Source organism: Drosophila virilis, chromosome X (genome assembly GCF_030788295.1).
Source record: "Drosophila virilis strain 15010-1051.87 chromosome X, Dvir_AGI_RSII-ME, whole genome shotgun sequence".
Taxonomy (NCBI): domain Eukaryota; kingdom Metazoa; phylum Arthropoda; class Insecta; order Diptera; family Drosophilidae; genus Drosophila; species Drosophila virilis.
In genome coordinates this window covers 2231341-2251939 of record NC_091543.1, presented here as the reverse complement: position 1 = coordinate 2251939, position 20599 = coordinate 2231341, and the positions used below count along the sequence as shown (strand labels likewise).

Sequence of the window (20599 nt, the reverse complement as noted above, 5' to 3'; positions counted from 1 at the left end):
TTGTTGCCTAAAAAGTTATCGATTAATTCGTGTAAACAGTTCCCTCAATTTTTAAGTATTTACATTTTCGCTTGAGCAAAGAAACCGTTAAAACAGTGTTGGGCAAGCAATTTGTTGTGAAAGTTCAGGATTAATTGATCAAAACAATTCGTTCAATTTTCAAGTATTTGCATTTTATTTCAGATTTCAGATGTTTTTCATTTCTTGCATATTCATTGTTAATTTTATTATGTTTTTGTATTTTACTTTGCCGAAAACACACAACTAGAATTGATCATCGTTAGCATATTATCGTTATCGATATCGTTATCGTTATCGTTATAGCAGTTATTATCAATAATCAATATTTGTTATTTAATATCAATGGCGGGCAGTTCCTGCCAACTGTAAGCTATATTATGTAAGCATAATTGTGTATACATATATACGCATATATATATATATATATATATATATATATATATATATATATATATATATATATATATATATATATATAGCTTTATGGTATTCTCATTTATATATATTATTTATATGTGTATGGGTGTGTGTTTGGACTTTTTAAACTAACATTTATGCAATATGGAAATAACATTTAACGTTTGCTTAATTTGCTTTTTGGTTTCGTGTCTCTGCTCTATCAACAGTTTCCAGTATCCTTTTCAATATTCTCCTTCCGCTCTCTACCAAGCTGTCTTTGTCTCTGTGTGTGTGTTTGTGTGTCTATGTGCTGCAGATCTGGCAAGTCTGTCTCTGTGTGTGTGTGTGCTAAGCAAATAATCGACTAATCGTCTAATCGATTAATCGGCTAATCGGCTAATCGGCGGCTAATCTAATGCGTTTGAAGTGCGTTGCGTTTATCATATGCCAAGCAGCAGCAGCAGCAGCAGCAGCAGCAGCATAAATTATGTTTTTTTTTTTGGTTTTTGTTTTCATTTCGATTTGCGATTAATGGTTGTTATCGATAATTGCGTTCAGCCATCGTGACTGGCAACGGACTCGAGATCGCTGTTGTCCTCGCTGCCAGTCGCCTCGGTGGGTTCGCCCATGGCCACACGCGCATATTCATCCGTGTCGATGCTCTTGCAGAAGTGTATCGCATACTTGAGCTTCTCCAGCAGCACAGCCTACGAAAGATAAAGATAATTATAAATCAAGTCTGGCGAGGATTCAGGGATTGCTTACCTTGCAGGAGTAGCGCGGCATTTTGAGCAGAAAGAAGCAGGTATAGCTCTCGGGTAGAAAATGATCGGGCGGATTCTTTTCGAGCACCTGCAGCACAAAGTCGCGTCCCCGAAAGTCGGCAATGGTGCGCGGCAGCCTCGTTCTTCCCCACACAAAGCGCAGGAACAGCGAACGCTCCTGAAACGAAATACACAACAATATTTATTAAACGGGCCATAATTAAGTGGCAGGAAGCAGCTCCGATCCGATTAAGCAAGTATGTATAGCATAAAGTCGAGTCCATCTTCAAGATCCAAATATTTGATATTAAGCTGCAAATTATCGATAACTTGCTGCGTATCCATAAAGTCGATATGAATCGATATCGAAATCAATAATTATTAACCAGGCCATAATTAATTGGAGGAAAGCATCTCCGAAAGAGATCAATGGCCATGTCCAACTGGCATCTGACCGTCTGGAGAGCTCCAAATTATCGATAACTTGCTGCGTATCCATAAAATCGATAAGAATCGATATCGAAATGGGTTTTTTTTTTTATCATTTCTAGGCTAGGTTATCCTGCTGCTCGTTGATAACTGTGGCTCACCTGATTGGTAAACTCCTCCATGACGTCCCAGAACCAGCCGACCAGCGCCGAACTGGGATCGAAGCCCTTGTAGGTGGCCACCGATTTGAGCAGGCCCAACGGTATATCGGGTGAGCCGCAGACCATCGCCTGCAGCTCGGCGGCCGAGAAGAGGGAGAGCAGCGGCACAGGTATCACCTTGGACATGCCGTCGCGCACGGCCTTCACCTGCTCATCGAACTCGTGCAGCCGAAAGCCGAGCGCCAGGCGCACATATTCGGCGCGATTTCTGGGCGAGATGTGCGTATAGCGGGTGGACAGCGGCACCTCGTGGCCACGGGCCGACGATGTCGAAAATGGCAGCTCCAGCGTATTGAAGAGCTTCGCATCATCGTCCATGTTACGGATGCAGAGCAGTCCGGCCACATAGTCGCGATCCACCTCGGTGAGATCCGTGGGACGCAGCGGCTCGCCCGTTAGCTGTCGCCATACGGGCTCCGCCAAGCTAAAGAGAGGAGTAGGAGGGGGAAGAATTAATAGTGATCTCCAGGTAAAGGGAGCTACATACTTGAGACTGAGGGGGGAACCGGTGCGCACCGCAATGCCCATGAGCACGCCCAGAAAACGAAACATGTTCATCTGCAGTACGGAGGTGAGCGTTGGATCCAGCAGGAAGCAATCCCGATTGGCGCCCGCCTCGCCCCGCCCATTGGGTGTGCTTATCAAGAGCGGAACACTGCCATTCTGCAGCTCATCGCACATCTCGGCAATGGATTCGCTATAACCGCCGCCGCAATCGTCGACGCTCTCGCCAACAAATTTGACCTTCCAGACGCGATGCGGCAGGGCGAGCGCCTCCTGGGTGAGCAGCGGCAACTTTTGCACCATCTGACCAAATACGCTCTTCATGCCATCGATGCCGGCGAGTCCATTGCAGCGGCTACGCGATCGTTTCACCTGGATGCGATTCAGTTCGATGACGGGTCCGTGCTGCTTATCGCGCACCATTGTCGTTTGGATGACCTTGCGAAAGGCGGCCTCCTTGATGTTGTAGACGAGCACATCCTTGAGCGCGCCCAGACTGAGATCACCGGCAATGGGCAGCATGGCCAGGCAGGGGCAGAGCAGCTCCGAGAAATGATGCAGCAGGATGAGGCGAGCGTGCAGCGCTTCCGGCGCCAGATCGCGCACCAAATCATATTCCAGCGGGGGATTGGGCAGCGGACGCAGCCGTTCGCTCAGCTGCGACGTGGACAGGGCCAACGTATGCGCCGAGCCGCACGTGACCTTCACAATGTGCTTGCCCTGCAGCGCAGCGACAAGGCGTGGCCTTTGGATGGCCGTAACGGTGCCATCGCCCAGCTGGCCCTCATCGTTGTCGCCCCAGGTGTAGACCTCGCCGGCATCGCTGCAGGCGACACAGTGCAGCGAACCGGTCGCTATTGAGATGATCTTTTTGCCCTGGAGCGCTGCGACCTTTTTGGGTCGACGCACATGATCGACCGAGCCGTGGCCGAGCCGATGGAAATCGCCTTTGCCCCAGGTGTAAACGGCACCGGATTTGGTCAGCGCAACGGAAAACTGTGAACCGCACTCGACCTTGATGACGCCCAGGCCAGCCAGGCTTTCGATCTTGTAGGGCAGCTTGCAGCCATCGCTGCCGCCGCGTCCCAGTTTGCCGTAGTCGCCGTCACCCCAACTCCAGACGTTGTCGTCGTCCGTGATGCACAGCGTCTGCGCATCGCCCGAGCCGCAGGCAATGTCAATGGCCCGATAGCCGAGCAGCGCCTCCACCAGCTTGGGACGCAGCTGATCCTCCGAATCGCCATGACCCAACCGGCCGTAACGGCCCTTGCCCCAGGTCAGGACGTGTCCACTGGCCGTGATGGCCGCCGAATGTGCGCTGCCGCACGCAATATCCGCAACGCTCATCCCATTCAGATGCTCCAGCAGCTTGGGTCGATCGTAGCTCATGCGATTGCCATGTCCGAGCTTGCCGTCCTCGCCCTCGCCCCAGGCATAGACCTCACCGTCCGTGGTCAGAGCGAGGCAATGCTTGCCGCCGGAATTGACAGCCACCTTCTTGACAAAGACGTGCTGCAGCGAACCGAGAAGCGTGGGTATTGCCCACGAATCGCTGCCACCGACGCCGAGTCGTCCGCCGGAACCGTAGCCCGTCGCAAACAGTTTGCCATCCGGCGTCACGGCAAACAGGGATTGCTCGCCGCCGGCCAGCTGAATGGGACGCAGCAGGCTGAGCGCCTCGCATGGTGTCGGAGTCTTGATGCGGCTGCCCTCGAGTCCGCCCAATTGGCCGCGATGATTGTGTCCCCAGCCATAAATGGTGCTGGCGCCGCCCCAGCTCAATGCCCAGTCATCCGGGCGCCGATTGAGCCACTGCAGCAGCTGGGCATCGTGCGGCGCCTGGAACAGCGTGTGATCCTCGTGCAGCAGCAGCTGCAAAGGCGCCGGCGATGTTTGTTGATGTTGTGCCGGCTGCTGTTGTTGCACTTGCTCCAGGAGCAGCAGCTCCGGCGTCAACTGTTGTTGTTGCTGCTGCTGTTGCTGCTCTGTGGCGGAGGCATTGCTCACGGTGCTGGAGGAGAGCGAAGTGGCCGAGTTGATGAGCGAGGTGCCCGGCGATGGGCAGCTGGTGACGGGCGCCGGAGCCGACGGTGGCAACATTTCGGCAAACTTTTTGCGCACCTCCAGGCAAAATTGGCGCGGCAGCTCTGTGCGTCGGATTAGCGCTTGGGCGACGCGCACTGCGATGCAATATCGCTTGAACCACGCCCACTTGTGCACATCACCGGAGCCATTGGCTGCAGTCAAGCTGGAGGCGGCGGCGGCTGCGGAGCAGGAGGAGCCAGTGGCGGCAGCCACGGCACAGCTTGTCGCTGTGGAGCAGCTGCTGCTGCTGCCGCCGCTGCTGCTGCTGCTGGTGGTGGGCAGCGCCGCATCCAGTTGCATATCACAGGCGAGCGCCGCCAGGGTCTTAAAGTAATCCGAATGCATCAGATGTATGCCACCGCGCACCTGCGGCTCCTCGTACTCATATTGACGCAGCAGCTCCGGAATGAGCGGCAACAGTATAGCAGCCAGTGCCGGCTCCTGTGGGCGTGGTGCCTGTTCCAGCAACAGCACCGCGTGCAGTTTCTTCAGAGCCCAAATGCGCTGTGCGGTGCTCAAGGCGCCCAATTGGGCGCACGCAGCTAGGGCGGCGGCCAATCGGAGCAGCACCTGGGGTTGGCGTGGAGCGAGCCGTGCATCGAGCAGCGCCATGACGAGGGCCATCGATGGCTGCGAGAGAACGGCACGATCGGAGCCGCTCTCGTCGAGCGTCGCCGCCGGCATGATGGCGTGCACCCAGAAGCGCCAGCCCCAGCCATTCACCGAGCTATCCGAGCAGAATTTCCAGCGCAGCTCATCGCCGGGCACACGTATCTCTGGTGCCCAGTGGGCAAATTCACGGCCGGAACGCATGGCCAGCATACGACCGGCCGCATCCATAATGACCAGCGGATCGTTGCGTTTCTCTGTGCTGCACTGGCTATCGAACTCGAGGCGCAACATCTCGGCGCCGGGTATCCGGACCGTGCCGCTCACATTCATATTGTCCACATACGGATGGCTGCTCTCCTGCATAATGGGCTTGGGCAGCTTGCCCAGGCAATGGCGCGACGTGCACAGATCCTCCAGTTCGGTGATGCAGGTCTCCAGCAGCATGGCCGCAATGCCCGCATTGCTGCTCAACGAGATTAGGGTCTCTGCGATGGTCTGTGCCGTGCTCGGCGGACCGCAACGGCCGCAAACGGCTAGCTTGAGCAATTCGACCAGAGACTTGGCCTCCGGCTCCTGAAGCAAAGCACCAAAATCGTCCAGTCCATGATTGTGCGTAAACTGTGCCAGCATCTCCTCCTGTTGTGTCATCGTGGCGGCCATTACGGACATGGCGCTGGCGGACATGCGCGAATGCGAGCCCGCCGACATGCCCGACATGGTCAGCGAGCCGGTCAGGCTCTGGAAGGCGCTCAACGGACCCGCGCTTGGCACTTGCCCGGCCAGCTGTGCCGGGCCGGGTTCATCGGGTGAATGCTGTTCCGCTGCTGCCAGCAACGCTGCATCGCTGGCATCTGCCGGCGCCTCGCCGCCGCCCTGGGCTATGGTTGCCGTTCCCGCTCCAGCGGCTGCTCCAGCAGCTATGCCCGTTGCTCCGCCAGCAGCAGTAGCTCCTACTACGCCGCTGCCGCCGCCGCCGCTTCCTCCGCCGCCCGCTGCCGTATTGAGCTGCTCCTCAAGCTGGCGTGCAGTCGTCTCCTTGTAGTTGACCTTACTGTGGCTGGTTAGCGCCGCGACAATGAGCTGCCTCGCCTGCAAGATGCTCATCGCGCGCAGCACATGACCCAGTGCCGCTTGCCGTGCCGCCGGTGTTTCCAGTGTCAGGCTCTCGCTGAGACTCGGCTGAGTGGCACAGCCAGAGGCAGGAGCCGCTGCTGCTGCTGCTGCTGCCGCTGCCGCCGCCGCTGCTGCGGCGCCCGCCGACGTGCTGGGTCGAGCATCCGGCTTGCCGGCCACATCCGGCGTTGTGTGCATGTGCACCGTTGGCGGCGTCTCTGTCTCGTAGATGCCGAGGCTGCTGCCGCCGAGCGGATCACGTGTGCTGCCAAAGGGCACGGGGCCGCGTTTCTCCTCGTCCAGACTGGCATTGGGCAAGCCCCAGGCCATCGAATGGGAACTGCCGCAGGCGACACGATTCACAAACACCGCATCCAGTCCAATCACCAAGGCGGGCTTCTTGTTCACGAACGTATTCCCGCTGCCCTGCTGGCCATGATCATTGTCGCCCCAGGCATACACCTGGCCGGCGTCCGTGACGGCGAGGCAGTGCAATGCTCCGACAGCCACATGGATGACCCGGCGGCCGCGCAATCCGGCAATGGGCTGTGGCTTGCGCACATGCTGATCACCGCCATGACCGAGCCGATAGTAGTCGCCCTTGCCCCAGGTCCAGACCTCGCCGGCGCGCGTCAATGCGAGGCTAAACTGGGCACCGCACTCAATCTGGATGACACCGATGCCGGAGAGACGTTCGATTTCGTGCGGCGTGGCAGAACCCTCGCTGCCGCCGCGTCCCAGCTTGCCAAAGTCGCCGTCGCCCCAGCTAAAGACGGCGCCGTCTTCGGTCAGCGCCAGTGTCTGGGCATCCCGGCTGCCGCAGGCCACCTGAATGACACGACGTCCATGAAGCGCGGTCACAAGCTTCGGTTTCAGCTGTGTGGCATTGTCGCCATGGCCCAGTCGGCCGTACTCGCCCAGGCCCCACGTGTACAGTTCGCCCTGGCTGCTGATGGCCGCCGAATGCGAGGAGCCGCACGCAATGTCGCGTATCTTTTTGGCGCGCAGCGCCTCCACCAGGCGTGGCTTGTCCAGGGTGCTGCGATTGCCATGTCCAAGCTTGCCATCCTCGCCCTCGCCCCAGCTAAAGACCTTGCCGTCAAGCGTTAGGGCAAGCGCATGTTTGCCGCCCGAATGAACTGCTACCTTCTTGACCACATACTGATGCAGCACGGGCAGCTGATGGGGCAGCGGCACATTGTGGGTAACGCCCAGGCCGAGGCGTCCGTTGGTGCCCTCACCGCAGGCATATACCTTTCCATCCTGGCTGACCACAAACAGCGATTTGCTGCCGCCGGCTATATGAATGGGCCGCAAGCGGCTGATCGTCTGCGAAAAGGTGGGCACCTTCACCTTGGAGCCCTTCAAGCCGCCCAGCTGTTCCTTGTCGTTGAGGCCCCAGACCATCACCGTGCAGGGCAGCTCCTGTTCCGCATGGCCGCCGCCGCCGCCGCTGCTGCTGCTGCTGCTCGCCGTCGTCGTCGTCGTCGTCGTCAACGTGGTTTCCGCCGGAGCTGTGGCTGGTGCGGCGGCGGCTGCTGCAGCTGCTCCACCGGCGCCGGCGCCGCCACCATATTCGCAGGCCAAAAACTGCGCATTGGCCAGCATATGCTGTATGTCCGGCTGTTGTCGACGTCCAATGAATTGGAGGCCATGCACCTTGCACTGGATGCCATTGTTCTGGCACTGTTTGATCACGATCTCGATCCAGGGATAATACTGTGTTGCCTGCTGCATGAGTAGGACGCGAGTGGCGCCCGCTGCGACCGGTATCCAGGTGTACTCCTTGAGGCTATCGATGCACTCGCCGACGCGCACCTCCAGCAGCGACGGCATATGCGAATGATCCTCGGGGCTGACGCGCAACGCCAGGCTATGGACCAGAATACGGTCGTGCAGCTCGAGACGTATCCAATGGCGACAGGGTCCACTTGAGCAGCTCTGCCAGGCCAGGCCGCTGCCGTCGAGCAGATGCTTGGCCGCCGACTCGTTCGAGCTGACGCTCAGCGAACGGATGCAGCGCGACCAATCCTCAATCAAGTCCAGCTGAGCGGCCGCCGGCGGCAGCTGCTGTTGCTGTGGCGCCGGCTGCTGCGACTGGGCAGTAGCTGCAGCTGGCGCGGAAACTGGTTGCGCCGGTTCCACCTCATTGATGTGTCCCTGCCAATGCGGCTGATCCGGAAACTCCACAGTCAATTGTTTGCCGCGCATTGCGGTGACTATGCCGTAATCCGGCTGGCTGCGTGAGCCGCCCAGCCGCATTAGTTGTCCGTTCGAGCGCAATCTTACCCTGGCGCCCACTATTATTGCCGGCGGTGGGCGTGGCAGGGGCAATAAATGAGCAGCAGACTCGACAAGCTCGATGTGAACAAAACATACCCAATAGGTGCTACCATGATTGCGCCAATCGACCTGCACATTGAGATCGTGCAATCCCTCGGTGTCCACGATCAGTACATTGCCCATGTCGCCCTGCTTGATCTCCTCAAAGTCGCGACAGCAGCGCACAAGCATGCCGGGACGTACCAGGCCGCGCACATAGAGCGCATAATGATCGGCCGTTTGGAAATCTTTGCGTGTCTCAAACTTTTGCACCATCTGATCCTCAACAGTGTCCGAGGAGGAGCTGCTGCTGCTGCTGCTGCTCGTTGTGCTGCTGTTCGTTGTGCTGCTGCTCGTTGTGTTGCTACCACTTCCGTTTCCGTGGGCTGGTCGCTGCTCCGTCTCCAGGCTGGCGGCCTCCTCGTCAATCGTATTGGCGCACACATCGGGATGCTCGAGTATCCATTGGACAATCTGTTCGGGCGTCGGCATGGCCTCCGCCTGCAGCGATAGCTGTTTCAGGGCCAACGCCACATTGCGTCGCGTAAAGCCCATCTCCATAATCTGTTCAATCAGCTGCGCATCGCTTGCGGCGACAGGCAGCGCCTGCGGCTGCATCGTCTCCGGTGCCGCCGTCTGCTCCTTGGCCACATTATAGACGGCAATACCGTGCACCATTGTGGGCTGTGCGGGACTGGGCAGCAGCAGCGGCTGCAGCTCATTCTCGGCATTCATTAGCTGCTGATGCGCCTGGCTGGCGAGCGTTTGGACACAGTTGAGCGCCGCAGTGGCCAGCTCCGTGTAGCCATAGCAGGCTTTAACCGGAGATGGTTGGGTGGCGCGCAGCAGCAGGCACTGGATGAGCAGCTGTTCCGGTTGCTCCGGTTGCTGGCTGCAAGAGGACAGAAGAAGTGTGAGATAAGTAAATAAATAGACGGAATAGACTGACAAATCCTGTCCAGACCTGTTGCCGTTGCGTACATCCGTTTGCTGCAACTTTTGTAGCTGTTCCTGCTCCTGTTCCGGCTCCTGCTCTGTGTCGGCCTCCTCGTTGCTGCCATTATAGCCGCCGGCGGGCGCCCGCTGTTTGAGTATCTTGCGAAGGGCCGCCTGATGGCGATAGAGCACGCCGTTGGTGTGCAGCACGGCCAGCTGTAGCTGTTGGCTGCGCAGCAGCCGGACATCGAGTCGACCCTCGCCAGCGTTGAGCAGCTCCCAGTTGGCGGCTGAGGAGCTGCTGCAGCTGGCGGCGCCATACAACAGCACCGTCCAGGCATTTAGAAGCATCTCGTTCATGGGCAGCCGAGTCAGACTGAAGCAGCTGTGATCCAGCTGGGGCAGCACCGTGGCCAGCGGCACCTTGACCAAACCCTGGGCAGATAGGCTGCCTGCGGGCGGAGCACTGTGCGCCAGAAGGCAGCGTCCCTTGTGCGTAAAGCTGGCGATGATCATGTGGCTGCCCTCGTTAAAGCAATGGAGTCCGACGCGTGGTCGCAGATCATAGCCGCCCATGGCGCTGAGAACACCTAGCACTAGACTGTGCTCCGTGTCCAGCGGCGTTTGGGGCAACAGCTGGGATTCGCCCTGCAGCAGCTCCGCGGCGACGCACAATTTCTGGGCCAGAAACGAATTTATTACCGCATTCCAGTGGGGCAGCGTGTGCAGGCGACGCAGCAGACCGACCAGCTCCTCGGCTACGCTGCCCGAATGCGAGGCGGTCAGCAGGACGCGCGACTTGCCGCCCTCCTGAGGTTGCAGCGTCACATCGCCGGGACAGTGCAGCGCGATGCGTCCAAGTGTGCCAAATAGCTGACGCACCAGCGCAGCCATGCGCGGCTCCTCCTCCTGGCCCCATGCCGCCAGAATGGTCTGCAGCAGGCGCAGACAGTGCAGCTGCCGATAGACGCCACGCTCACTGCCCGCCGGCTGCTCCAGCAGACCAAAGTAATACGACAGCCAGTTCGGAGCGCTCAGTTCCAGGCACAAGCGTGGACAGTCGCCTGGAAGAGCAGGAGAGAAGAGAAGAGTTGTGAGGAGAGAGTTGTGAGCTTAGACAGTTTAGAGGAGGGCCCAGTGCGTCTGTCCAGCAGCTGGAACAGAAGGACAGACTGGCTGGATCGACAGAGAAACGAACAGACATGGCTATATCGACTCGGCTGTTGATGCTGATCAAAAATATATATATACTTTAAGGGGTCGCATTATGATATCCTCTGCAAGGATATAGGGAAAGATAAAGAAGGGATAGGAATAGAAAAACAAGGGATAGGAATGGAGGAATAAGGTATTGGGATAGAGGAAGATGGACGGAGGAGTAGGCAATAGGGTTAGAGGAAGAATGGATAGGGAGAGAGGAAGAAGGGATAGGGAGAGAGGAAGGGATAGCGATAGAGGAAGAACGAATGTGGATAGGGATTGGGATAGGGATTAAGGAAGAAGGGATAGGGATAGGGACTAGGGGATAGGGATAGGGACTAGGGGATAGGGATAGGGACTAGGGACGAAGGGATAGGGATAAAGGAATACGAATAGTTAAGGAAGATCAATCGTCGGAGATCTGCTGGAGCGGTAGAATGCCAATTTTATACGACGAAGCGCAACCAGAACTGTTTCTGTACAGCTTCAATTCTGTCTCGACGAAGAGAATATTGCGGTGACCAGACAGATGAGGCATACTCTAGCATAGATATATATATATAAACGAAGTTTGTCATGTCCGATTCCTTCGAGCATCGCTTGATAAAGTCCAAAACAATTTTGACCGAGACTCGCTTTTAAGTTTATGGAAAGCTGAGATTTGCAAGGTCTTCACAGCACAGTTTTTGGGCAGATTAACCGGCTCACCTGCAATGGCGCGTATGAAACCGAGATTCAGCCAGTTGAGGCAATGGACAACATTGGCCAAGGCGGGCTTTGGATCGAGCATGGCACGAAACATGCTGGTGACGCCACGCAGCGCATATTTGTCCAGACAGGCACCGTGAAGTCCGCTGCCGACGGCCAGGATTTGCAGCAGCTTGGCGGCGCAGTGGCGCAACAGCTTGGATGGATGCGATTCGCTGCTGGGCGGCGGTTCCATGGTGCCCAGCTCCTCGCGTTCCGGTTCCGTGGGTGAGGCCACATTCATTGCGCTATCCGCCAGCTGCAGATCATATTGGCCCTCCTTGCCCATGCGATACGAATTGGTGGCGCCCGTATACCACTCGACGCGCACCCAGCTAATTGGCAGGATGAGAGTAGCGTTATTAGATTGGACAGTTCTCTTGGTGAGTGCTCTGGCCTGCTGTACTCACCCGTCCTCGCCCACCTCGCTGATGATGCGTCCCTCGCCGGGCGGATTGCCATCCTGATCGCCCCATTTCCAGTCGGCGCCGCGCACAATTCGCGTGCCAATCTTCATGAGCTTCGCCAGATCCGGTCCGCTGAGCTGTGCCTTGTTGCACTTCTGCTTCAGCACGCTGTCCTCGTAGAGCACGCTCAGCTCCAAATTGTTGCCCCTGGCGCCGCCCTCGCCGCCCGTCTGCGCCAGCAGGCCGAGCACAGTGCCCAGCAGGCCTGAGTTAATGAGCAGACCGAGCTCATTGGCGCCCAGCTCCTTGGCGAGCAGCCCAAAGATGCTGATCAGGAAGCGGGCGCGCGGCAAACGCTTGAGCAGCACATAGGTGCTCAGATTGCAGCTATCCTTGCCGCGTGCAGCGCCCTGCTGCTCCTGATTGACCAGACGACGCAGTTCGCGCACCGCCCAATCAAGGACACGCGCCTGGGCCAGCAGCAGGCGTGCCTTCTGATACGCGCTAACCATGTTCAGCTGGCCGAGCACAGGCTGCGGCGAGGCGCCACACGCAGCGGACTTCAGATGCAGGCCCAAATAGCCATTGAGCAGGCTGTACTGGGCGGCGTCCAGCAGGCCGTGCAGCTCGAGCAGCTGCTGCACCAGCTGCAGCCCGGCCAGGCGCAGCTGGAAGCGCTGCATCTGGCAGTACATGGCACGGCGCACCGTCTCCACATCGCAGCTGTCCTGCAGCGCAAAGTCAACAATGTCCTGTATGAGTGTGGCGTCCAGCTCGATATCCGCGTGCAGCTGGCGTTCGTTGAGGCGACGCAACAGCGACTCCTCCTCGTCGAGCTGCTTCTGCTGCTTGGGCTTCTTCTCTTGCTGCAGCTGCTCCTGTTGCTCGTAGATCAACAGCTCTGTGGTCTGTTGCTGCTGCTGCTGCTGCTGGATGCTGGCATTTAGCAGATCCTCGGGCTTGGCTGCCGGCTGTTGTTTGGCCGCGCGCAGCTCCTGCAGCAGGCGCCGCACCAGCAGCCGGAAGCGCGGCAAACGCTGCAGTATGGGCAGCCGGCGCAGGCCACGCTGCTGCGGACTGATGGCCGGACGCACCTCGTACAGCAAAAAGCGCAAACGTTCCAGAACGGGCGCGCACACCTCCTTGTAGCTGCGATTTAGCTGCTGGCGTGTGCGCACCACCGACCACTTGGCCTGATGCACCAGTCGTATTATCTCGCCCAGCTGCTTGGGCAGCGCCGGCTGCTGTTGCTGTTGCTGCTCGCCTGTTGCCTCCAGCGCGCTGAGCACCAGGCCGCCGAGGCACTGATGCCGCAACAGCACGGCGCTGAGCAGACGCTCCAGCTCCTGGACCGGATGCTCTGTGGCGAACTCCTGGTGCCACATCAAATTGTGCGCCTTGCAGTAGCGCTCGGTGAGCGCCAGCCAGTGGGCCACCAGCGGATCGCTGAGGCGCGCCTCCGCCAGGCCAGCTATGAAGCTGTCCACGCGGCTCTGCAGCTGCTCGGCGGCGGCACGTCGCGCCGTCGGCGGCGGCGCTGGCAGCGTTGTCTCTGTGGGCGTATTGCCCGCCGTGCTGTGGCTGCTGCGCGCCTCGCCCTTCTCCTCGTCGAACGGATTGCTCGGCTGCAGCATCAGCAGGCCGCCGCTAAGCAGCGACGATTTGTCCAGCTGACGGCATTGCAGCTCCGCCGGCTGCAAACTGGGTCCGCTGCACATCAGATTCGCCACCAGACCCAGTAGCTGTGCCAGCGTGCATTCCGAGCTGAAGTGCGTCAAGCGCGTTGCGGTCGGCGGGGCAATCTGCAAAGAAGAAGCAACATTTTAGAGCCATGGCAATACACGACTGGCAGATACCCTCGAAAAGTGTGCAACAATACATATATCTCTATATATATTAAGCTGTTTTGACAGATTGACTGATTGATAGACTGATTGATTGATTGATGATCAGCGCACAGCCCAAATCTTGTACCTGAATCTGTCTGGTTGAATGCGTCGGACACTTGGAATAGTAATATATATATATAACTATTTGTCTTGATTGACTAATTGATTGATTGACTGACTGACTAACGGACAGAATGACTGACTGACTAAATTGGATGGTAAACAAAAACATATTCAAACGTTTTTCACTATTTTTCCACATATGCGGGTGGAATTATATATATATACAAGTATTTTTTAAGAAAGCATAAAAGTAATATATATATATATATGAGCATGTGCTAGTGTATGCATGTATGACTGTATTTATGTATATATACGCATACATGTTTGTTTTCTAATGACAAATGCAGACGAAACTTATTTGTCGCTGTGATGCAAATTTAAATATAACGAATTTTTTCGAAGTGCTCTCCTCCTCGATTCTCAAGAATTTAAGTAGGCTCTGCAGCTTTTCATGCTGAGCTAGTAGTGAAGTGTTTTTTTGTGTGTGTGTGTGTTCATATGTTGGTATGTATGTGTGTAGGTATGTAGGTTTGTGTGTGTGTGTGTGTGTATGTATGTGTGTATGTATGTATGTATGTATGTGTGTATGTATGTATGTATGTATGTATGTATGTGTGTATGTATGCATGTATGTATGTATGTATGCATTCATGTATGCATGCATGTATGCATGCATGTATGTATGCATGCATGTATGTATGTATGCATGCATGTATGTATGTATGCATGCATGTATGTAAGTATGCATGCATGTATGTATGCAGGTATGCATGCATGTATGTATGTATGCATGTTTGTATGCATGTATGTTTGGTTGCATGTATGCATGCATTTCTGTACGTTTGCATATATGTATGCATGCATGTTTGTATGCATGCCTGTATGCACGTATGTATGCATATATATATATGAATGTATGCAAGGGTTGCCACGTGGATTGACTCAGCTGACCAACCTGAGCATGACAATCTTTTTCTCATGGGGTCGAATATGTTCTTATCTGCTTATCCTTATACATTAAGACATTTTAGGGTGTAAACTAAAAAACGCTTTCTCTCACCTTCTCCTCGCTGGCGCTCTGGCTTGCCAGGTATTTGCCCAGCTTGTGATGTTGCAGCAGCTGCTCCATGGCGCCGCGAAACGGCGGTGTGCTTAGCTCCGCGGTCAAATCCTTGCCCAGACCCAGCTCGAGCAGAGTGCGCAAATTCTCCGATTCGCAGCTGTCGATAAAAGAAAAAGGTTTAAGTTAAATCTAAAAAGTAGCTGCAGCGACTCACGTATAACCGGCGAGATCGCAGACGTAGCCAGCCACAATGATGCAGTGGCTGCCGTCGAGCAACAGATTGTCCATGTCGGAGCGGCGAACATAGTGCGTCTCGGGATCAGCGGCCGCCGGCGGCGGGGCAGCGCCTTTGGGGCCGCCGCGACAAATGATGCCCGGCCAGCCCATGTCGTCGCCGTCGCGCAGTTCACCCTCGCCCAGCGCACGATTCAGGCGGTCGAGCACACGCAACAGGGGCAGGCAGAGACGTGCCCAGCGCAGGCTGGCCAGGCACTGTGGCCTGTCGCGCTTAAGCAGCACCAGACCGACCAACAGCTCGTTCAGCAGCGCATCCGAGATGTCCGCCTGCAGCACACGATTCAGAGCGATGCCCAGTTCGCTGGACTCGGGACGGCACTGCAGCGCCAGCTCGTGCGCCTGCTGCAGCGTGCTCACGCAGGCGGGTATCAGGCTGTGCAGATATTGGGAGAGCAGCGCCTCTGCGCCCGTTGTGTCCTCCTCGGCGCTGGCCTGATGAATGTGCGCCAACAGCAGACGCTGAAAACGATGCAGCAAACACAAACTAGGACTGGTTCCGGGTTGTTGTTGTTGTTGTTGTTGGTGCTGTTGCATTAGCAACAGCAGCTGCTGTCGCTGTTGCTCCTCCTCGGCGACGGGCTGCTGCTGTTGCTTGGTCAGCAGGGTGAGCGAAAGCCGGCTCTGTGTAAGCGATGCATTGTTTCCGAGCAGACGTGTAATTAGCTGCAGCAGCGGCAAATGGGCGCCGTCTGTGCAGTCCGTGGAGCAGGAGCTGCTCTCCAGCCGTATGGCATGTTGCAGCGCCGTCTCCAGGCCGCCCTCGGCCATCAGCGAGCTGACCAACAGATCCGTCATAAAGCGATGCCCCGCCGAGCATGCCTGGCCCGGCTCCGACGGCAGCAGCGCCGTCAGCGTCTGGGCACGCTCCGCCGCCGTCGGCAGCAGCACACTCCAGCCATCCTGCCAAGAACGAGAAGGATAAATTAGAGGCTACAAAATAATAAAAAAACAACTGAAGACACCTACCTGGAGCGCTTGCTGTGCGGCTATTTGGATGGTGCGCAGCACTTGGCTGCCGCCGGCCAGACTGAGTATGCGCGTCTTGAGATTGTTGAGCAGACGCCCGCCGCTGGCCAGGCCAACGTTGCGCGGCTCCACACCGTTGGCGATGAGCGCGAGCAGCTGGAGACGCACCAGATTAAGGCAGGCGACCGCAATGCACTCCGATTCCTGGTTGGGCGTCTGGCGATTATCCTGAGCAGCGCTGGCGCTGCACAAGCCCAGCAACTGGTCGAGCAGCCGGAATGTCGGTTCGCCCAGATCGATGACAAATGGCGCACGCAGCGGCACACCCTGCCGGCTGGTCTGTGTCCAGATCAGGCTCTGGACGGCGGTGCAGGCCATGCCGCTGGCGGGCATCGTTGGCAGCGTCACCTGAATGGGCTGTCGCAGCAGCGGCTCACTGCACACGGAGGCGGGACAGATCTGTTGGTTGTCGTTGCGGCCCCAGCCAAAGATTTCGCCGTTGCTGCTCAAAGCCAAACAATGGGCCACGCCCACGGCCACGTGCACAATGCGTTTATGCTGTGAAAATAAATATATAATAGAAAAATAAATAAATTGCATTGTGCATAGTAATTAATCAACTATTTCCACCCATTTGCCCCCTGTGAGAGTGAGTTCAAATCCAGCCCAAATCCCATTTATTATGGACGAGGAAGTCAAGAATCAATAAGAAAGGAACTTGTGCAATGTAATCCAAAAGTGAAATGGGAAAATAAATATATTATATTGTGTATAAAAATTAGTCAACTATTTCCACCCATATTCCCCATATGAGAGTGAGTTCAAATTCACCCCAAATCCTATTTTTCATGGGGCGGGAGGAAAGATTATGTCTTTCCAAGGAAAAGTGAAATGGCAAAATAAATATATTATCTTAGACAACTATTTCCACCCATTTTCCACTTGTGGAAGAGTTCAAATCCACCTCAAACCCTCAACAAATGTGTTTATGTACCTTAAAGCAAGTATCAAGAAGGAAGATAAGGTTCTAATAGACTATAGACAATAGGTAGAGGTAGAGTGGAAGATGATGAGAGATGATAGTGATGGTCTCTTACCTGCAGGCTGGTTATAAGTCTGGGCACACTGCAGCCCTGCACGTTGCGCTCGACCAGCTGATGGCCCAGACAGGATGCCTTGCCCCAGCTGTAGAGCTGGCCCTCGCAGGTGAGCGCCAGCGAGAACTGGGAACCGGCAAAGACGCGCTGCACACGTGGCAGACACTCGATGAGCAGCGGCTGCAGGCTGCTGTTGCAGCTGCCATTGCCCAGCTTGCCATAGTCGCCATCGCCCCAGGCATAGACCAAACCACCTCTGGTCAGGCAGAGGGTGTGTGCATCACCACTGCCCAGTGCTACGTCCAGCACCTGGTGATCCTTCAGTGCCATCACCATGGCGGGCATGCACTGATCATCCGAATTGCCATGGCCCAGACGGCCATAGGTGCCGCGTCCCCAGGTATAGAGATTGCCGCGCAACGTGATGGCGGCGCTGTAGGAGCAGCCACAGTAGACGGACTGGACGCGACGCACCAGACTCTCGATCTTGGTGGGCAGCTCGCGAGCATGGCAATCGCCGTGGCCCAAGCGACGACTGTCGCCGACGCCCCACGAATAGGCGTTGTCTAAGGAAGAGAGAGAGAGAGAGATTAGGAGAGCTAATGCAGGAGTAGCTGGAGCTGGACTCACGGTTGCTGTCGACGGCAAGAAAGTGTCGTCCCTCACAGTGGGCGGCTATGGAGACGAACGTCTCGTTGGCTATTTCAGCAAAGTCCAGCAGTTGGGGTTCCGTCTCCGGCTTGGCGATGGGCCAATTGTAGAGCTTGCCCTCCTGGCAGAGCAGCACCACCATATCCTCGCTGCAGGCCACCTGCTTCAGCTGGAACTTGCACGTAAGCAGAGCCGGCGGCGGCTGTTGGGTGGCTGCACTGGTCCAGCTTAGAGCGGGCTCCACATTGAATCCCTGCTGCTCCTTGGACAGCGCTGGCCAGCCCAGCGCATAGACGCGCTGCTGCTCCAAAATGGTGCTCGCCGTGTTGGGCGTGGCCGCCGGACGCAGCAGGCAGCTGGGCAGCAGCTGCGTGGGATGCGGCATATGCGGCTGCACCAGACGATCCAAATGCGAGATGATGACAACGGCCGCGCGGCGTAAATCCACAATTGCAGCGCTGCTCTTGGGCAGCATAAGGAAGCGCAAGAAGGTCTCCGTGGCGCTGGCCAAGGGCATGGCCGGCTCCACATTAGCGCTGGCGCCGGAACCGGAGCTGCTGTTGCCGCCGGCCGCTGGATCGGCGCCCAGGCGCTGATAGCGCTGCAGGATGCGCAGCAGGGGAGCGCCCGATTTGCGCGGCATATCGCGATTATCGCCATTGACGCCGCCATGTCCATGTCCGTGGGCGTGTCCATTGTCGTTGTCCTTCTCCCAGAGCACCAGCAGCAGCACCACGCACTCCAGCGTGGCCGCCAGCGTGCCCTTCTGCACGCCCAGCTCCAGCAGCAGGCACAGCGCCGTGTGCCTGTCCGTGAGCGGCGCCAGACAGCGTCCGCCCATGGGATCACCCAGGGCGACCAGACGCAAAAACTTAATCGAACGCTCCATGACCTCCAGCCAGAGGGGGGAGACCTGCGCGGCGGCATCGAAGAGCGTCGCCTCGGGCAGCTCCTGCAGCGATTCGAGCGCTTCGCTGAGCAGCTCACTGCACATTTCCATGTCCTCGCCGGAGCGCCAGGCGCGACGCAAAAACGCAAAGCTAAAGTTGAGAGCGGCGCGTGTCCCGACGCGTGCCAGGCCCAAAGCAGCATGCTCCGGCTCCTGTTCCGGCGGCAATGGCGGCGCAGGCACAAGAGATTCCTCCAGCTGCTGCTGCTGTGAAGCTTGTGGCTGCTGCTGCGGCGGCTGTGGCGGCTGCTGCTGCTGCTGGTTGCGCTTGAGCGCCACAAAGTAGCGTTCGTAGATGAAGAGCTGCTGACGCAGCTGCTGCGCGGAGAGGCAGTTGCCGGCGGCGCGCAGCGCCAGCTCATGGAGCTCGGCGATCAGTGTGCGCTGGCAATCGTGCTTCGCCAGCTGATTGGGTGGCTGGCTCCAGAGCCAGGCGCTCAGCGTCAGCTCCGTCGCATGCTGTTGTCCGCCGAGCGCTTGCTGTGCCGCCGCCGATGTCAGCTTTTTGATGGCCGTGTCCGAGTCAAGTGGCCGGCAGCCGTCGCAATTGCATGCGGAGAGCGGGCCACAGTATTCCGGCTGACAGCAGGTACACTGCAGCTGCTCGGCGCCGCAATAATGCTTGCCATCGTCGCCCAGATAGGAGAGCTGTCCGTGTGCATTGCGCAGCGGCGCCGTTGGCGACGATACCAGCTCGCAGTCCTGTATCAAATGATTCCAGAGCACAGCGCCGTCGGCGGCGTTGCGCAGGCAGGTTATGAGATCGGCGCGCAGCCATTTGGCGTCCAAATATGGCAATGGGCGCAGGTAGAGATCACTCGTGGGCGTGGCAGCACTGGATGCACTGGCAACGTGTGCTGGCGCTTCCGCAGCAGGCGCGGCTGCTGTTGCTGCTGCTGCTGCGGTTGTTCCAGCGTTGACCAACCTATTGAACATGTTGAGAGAAATAGTGAGGGAGGGGAAGGGGTGTGCACGCGGAGGGAATGTGTGTGTCCTTAGTGTAACTGTTCACAGAACTGGAATCCAGCAGACGCGGCCGCTTCCAACAATAACATGGCACATTTGTTATATTCCAAGGCGTTTTTCTTTTTCTCTCTTGTTTTTTTTTTTTTTTTTTTTTTTTTCTTTTTTGTTCGGTTTCTTTTCTTTTCTTATTTGTAGTTCTGTTGTGGCAAGACACAACGTGAAGAAGCAGAGTAACGGTTACTAGCTGCTAGTTGCAGGATGCGGGGCGCGCGGTGGCCCCCGTTCGAAGGCTCAGTCAATGTCGTCAGACCAACACACACGCACGGCTTACACACACACACAGGGGCGCACACACGACACACGCACAAATAGTGGCTTAGAATGAATCGTAGTTTTCGTTTTCGTTGCCATTGTGTGCATGTGGTAGTAGTGTGTTTTGTATGTGTAAATTCGCTTAATACCGCGCACTTTAATCACTTATCGTTAATTTAATACACTAATAATACAATTTAGTTTTGTTTGCATTCTCTAAAGTTAAGTGAAATATATTTAATCAATTAATAGTCGCCGTTGTTCTGCTTGGCACGCGAGGCTGCCAACCTGCTTGCAAAAAAAAAAAAAAACTATTATCGATTTTTGTGCCATTTTTCGCCCGACTTATCGATTGCGACATCTGGCAGCACTGGCTGGCTGTTTACAGTTCTTTCAAATTGCAATTGCGGGCAGCTTTAAAAAAAAAAAAACAACAAACAAACCAGGTCAAATCTTCTAATAATAACTGCACATATATTACTTTTCTGGGGCTGCGGCTATGTGACCTGCCATTGGCATTTTCTGCTATGACTTTTACTTATAATGACCTCGAGCAGTGCCCCTCCCCTGGCTTTGTTAAATC

General features: G+C 56.3%; 1 protein-coding gene across 1 annotated transcript; it reads right to left on the bottom strand.

Moving 5' to 3' along the window:
- Positions 1–151: 151 nt before the first annotated feature.
- On the bottom strand, positions 152–20315 carry HERC2 (E3 ubiquitin-protein ligase HERC2). Its single transcript, XM_032440358.2, has 12 exons — positions 17769–20315; positions 17139–17704; positions 16042–16599; positions 14993–15975; positions 14776–14935; positions 11764–13562; positions 11315–11688; positions 9435–10470; positions 2322–9362; positions 1775–2258; positions 1186–1362; positions 152–1127 (listed from the first exon to the last, which is right to left on the bottom strand). The coding sequence occupies exons 1-12, from the start codon at positions 19672–19674 to the stop codon at positions 975–977; spliced, it is 15237 nt and encodes a 5078-aa protein (XP_032296249.1). The 5' UTR covers positions 19675–20315; the 3' UTR covers positions 152–974.
- Between the last annotated feature and the right edge of the window lie 284 nt (positions 20316–20599).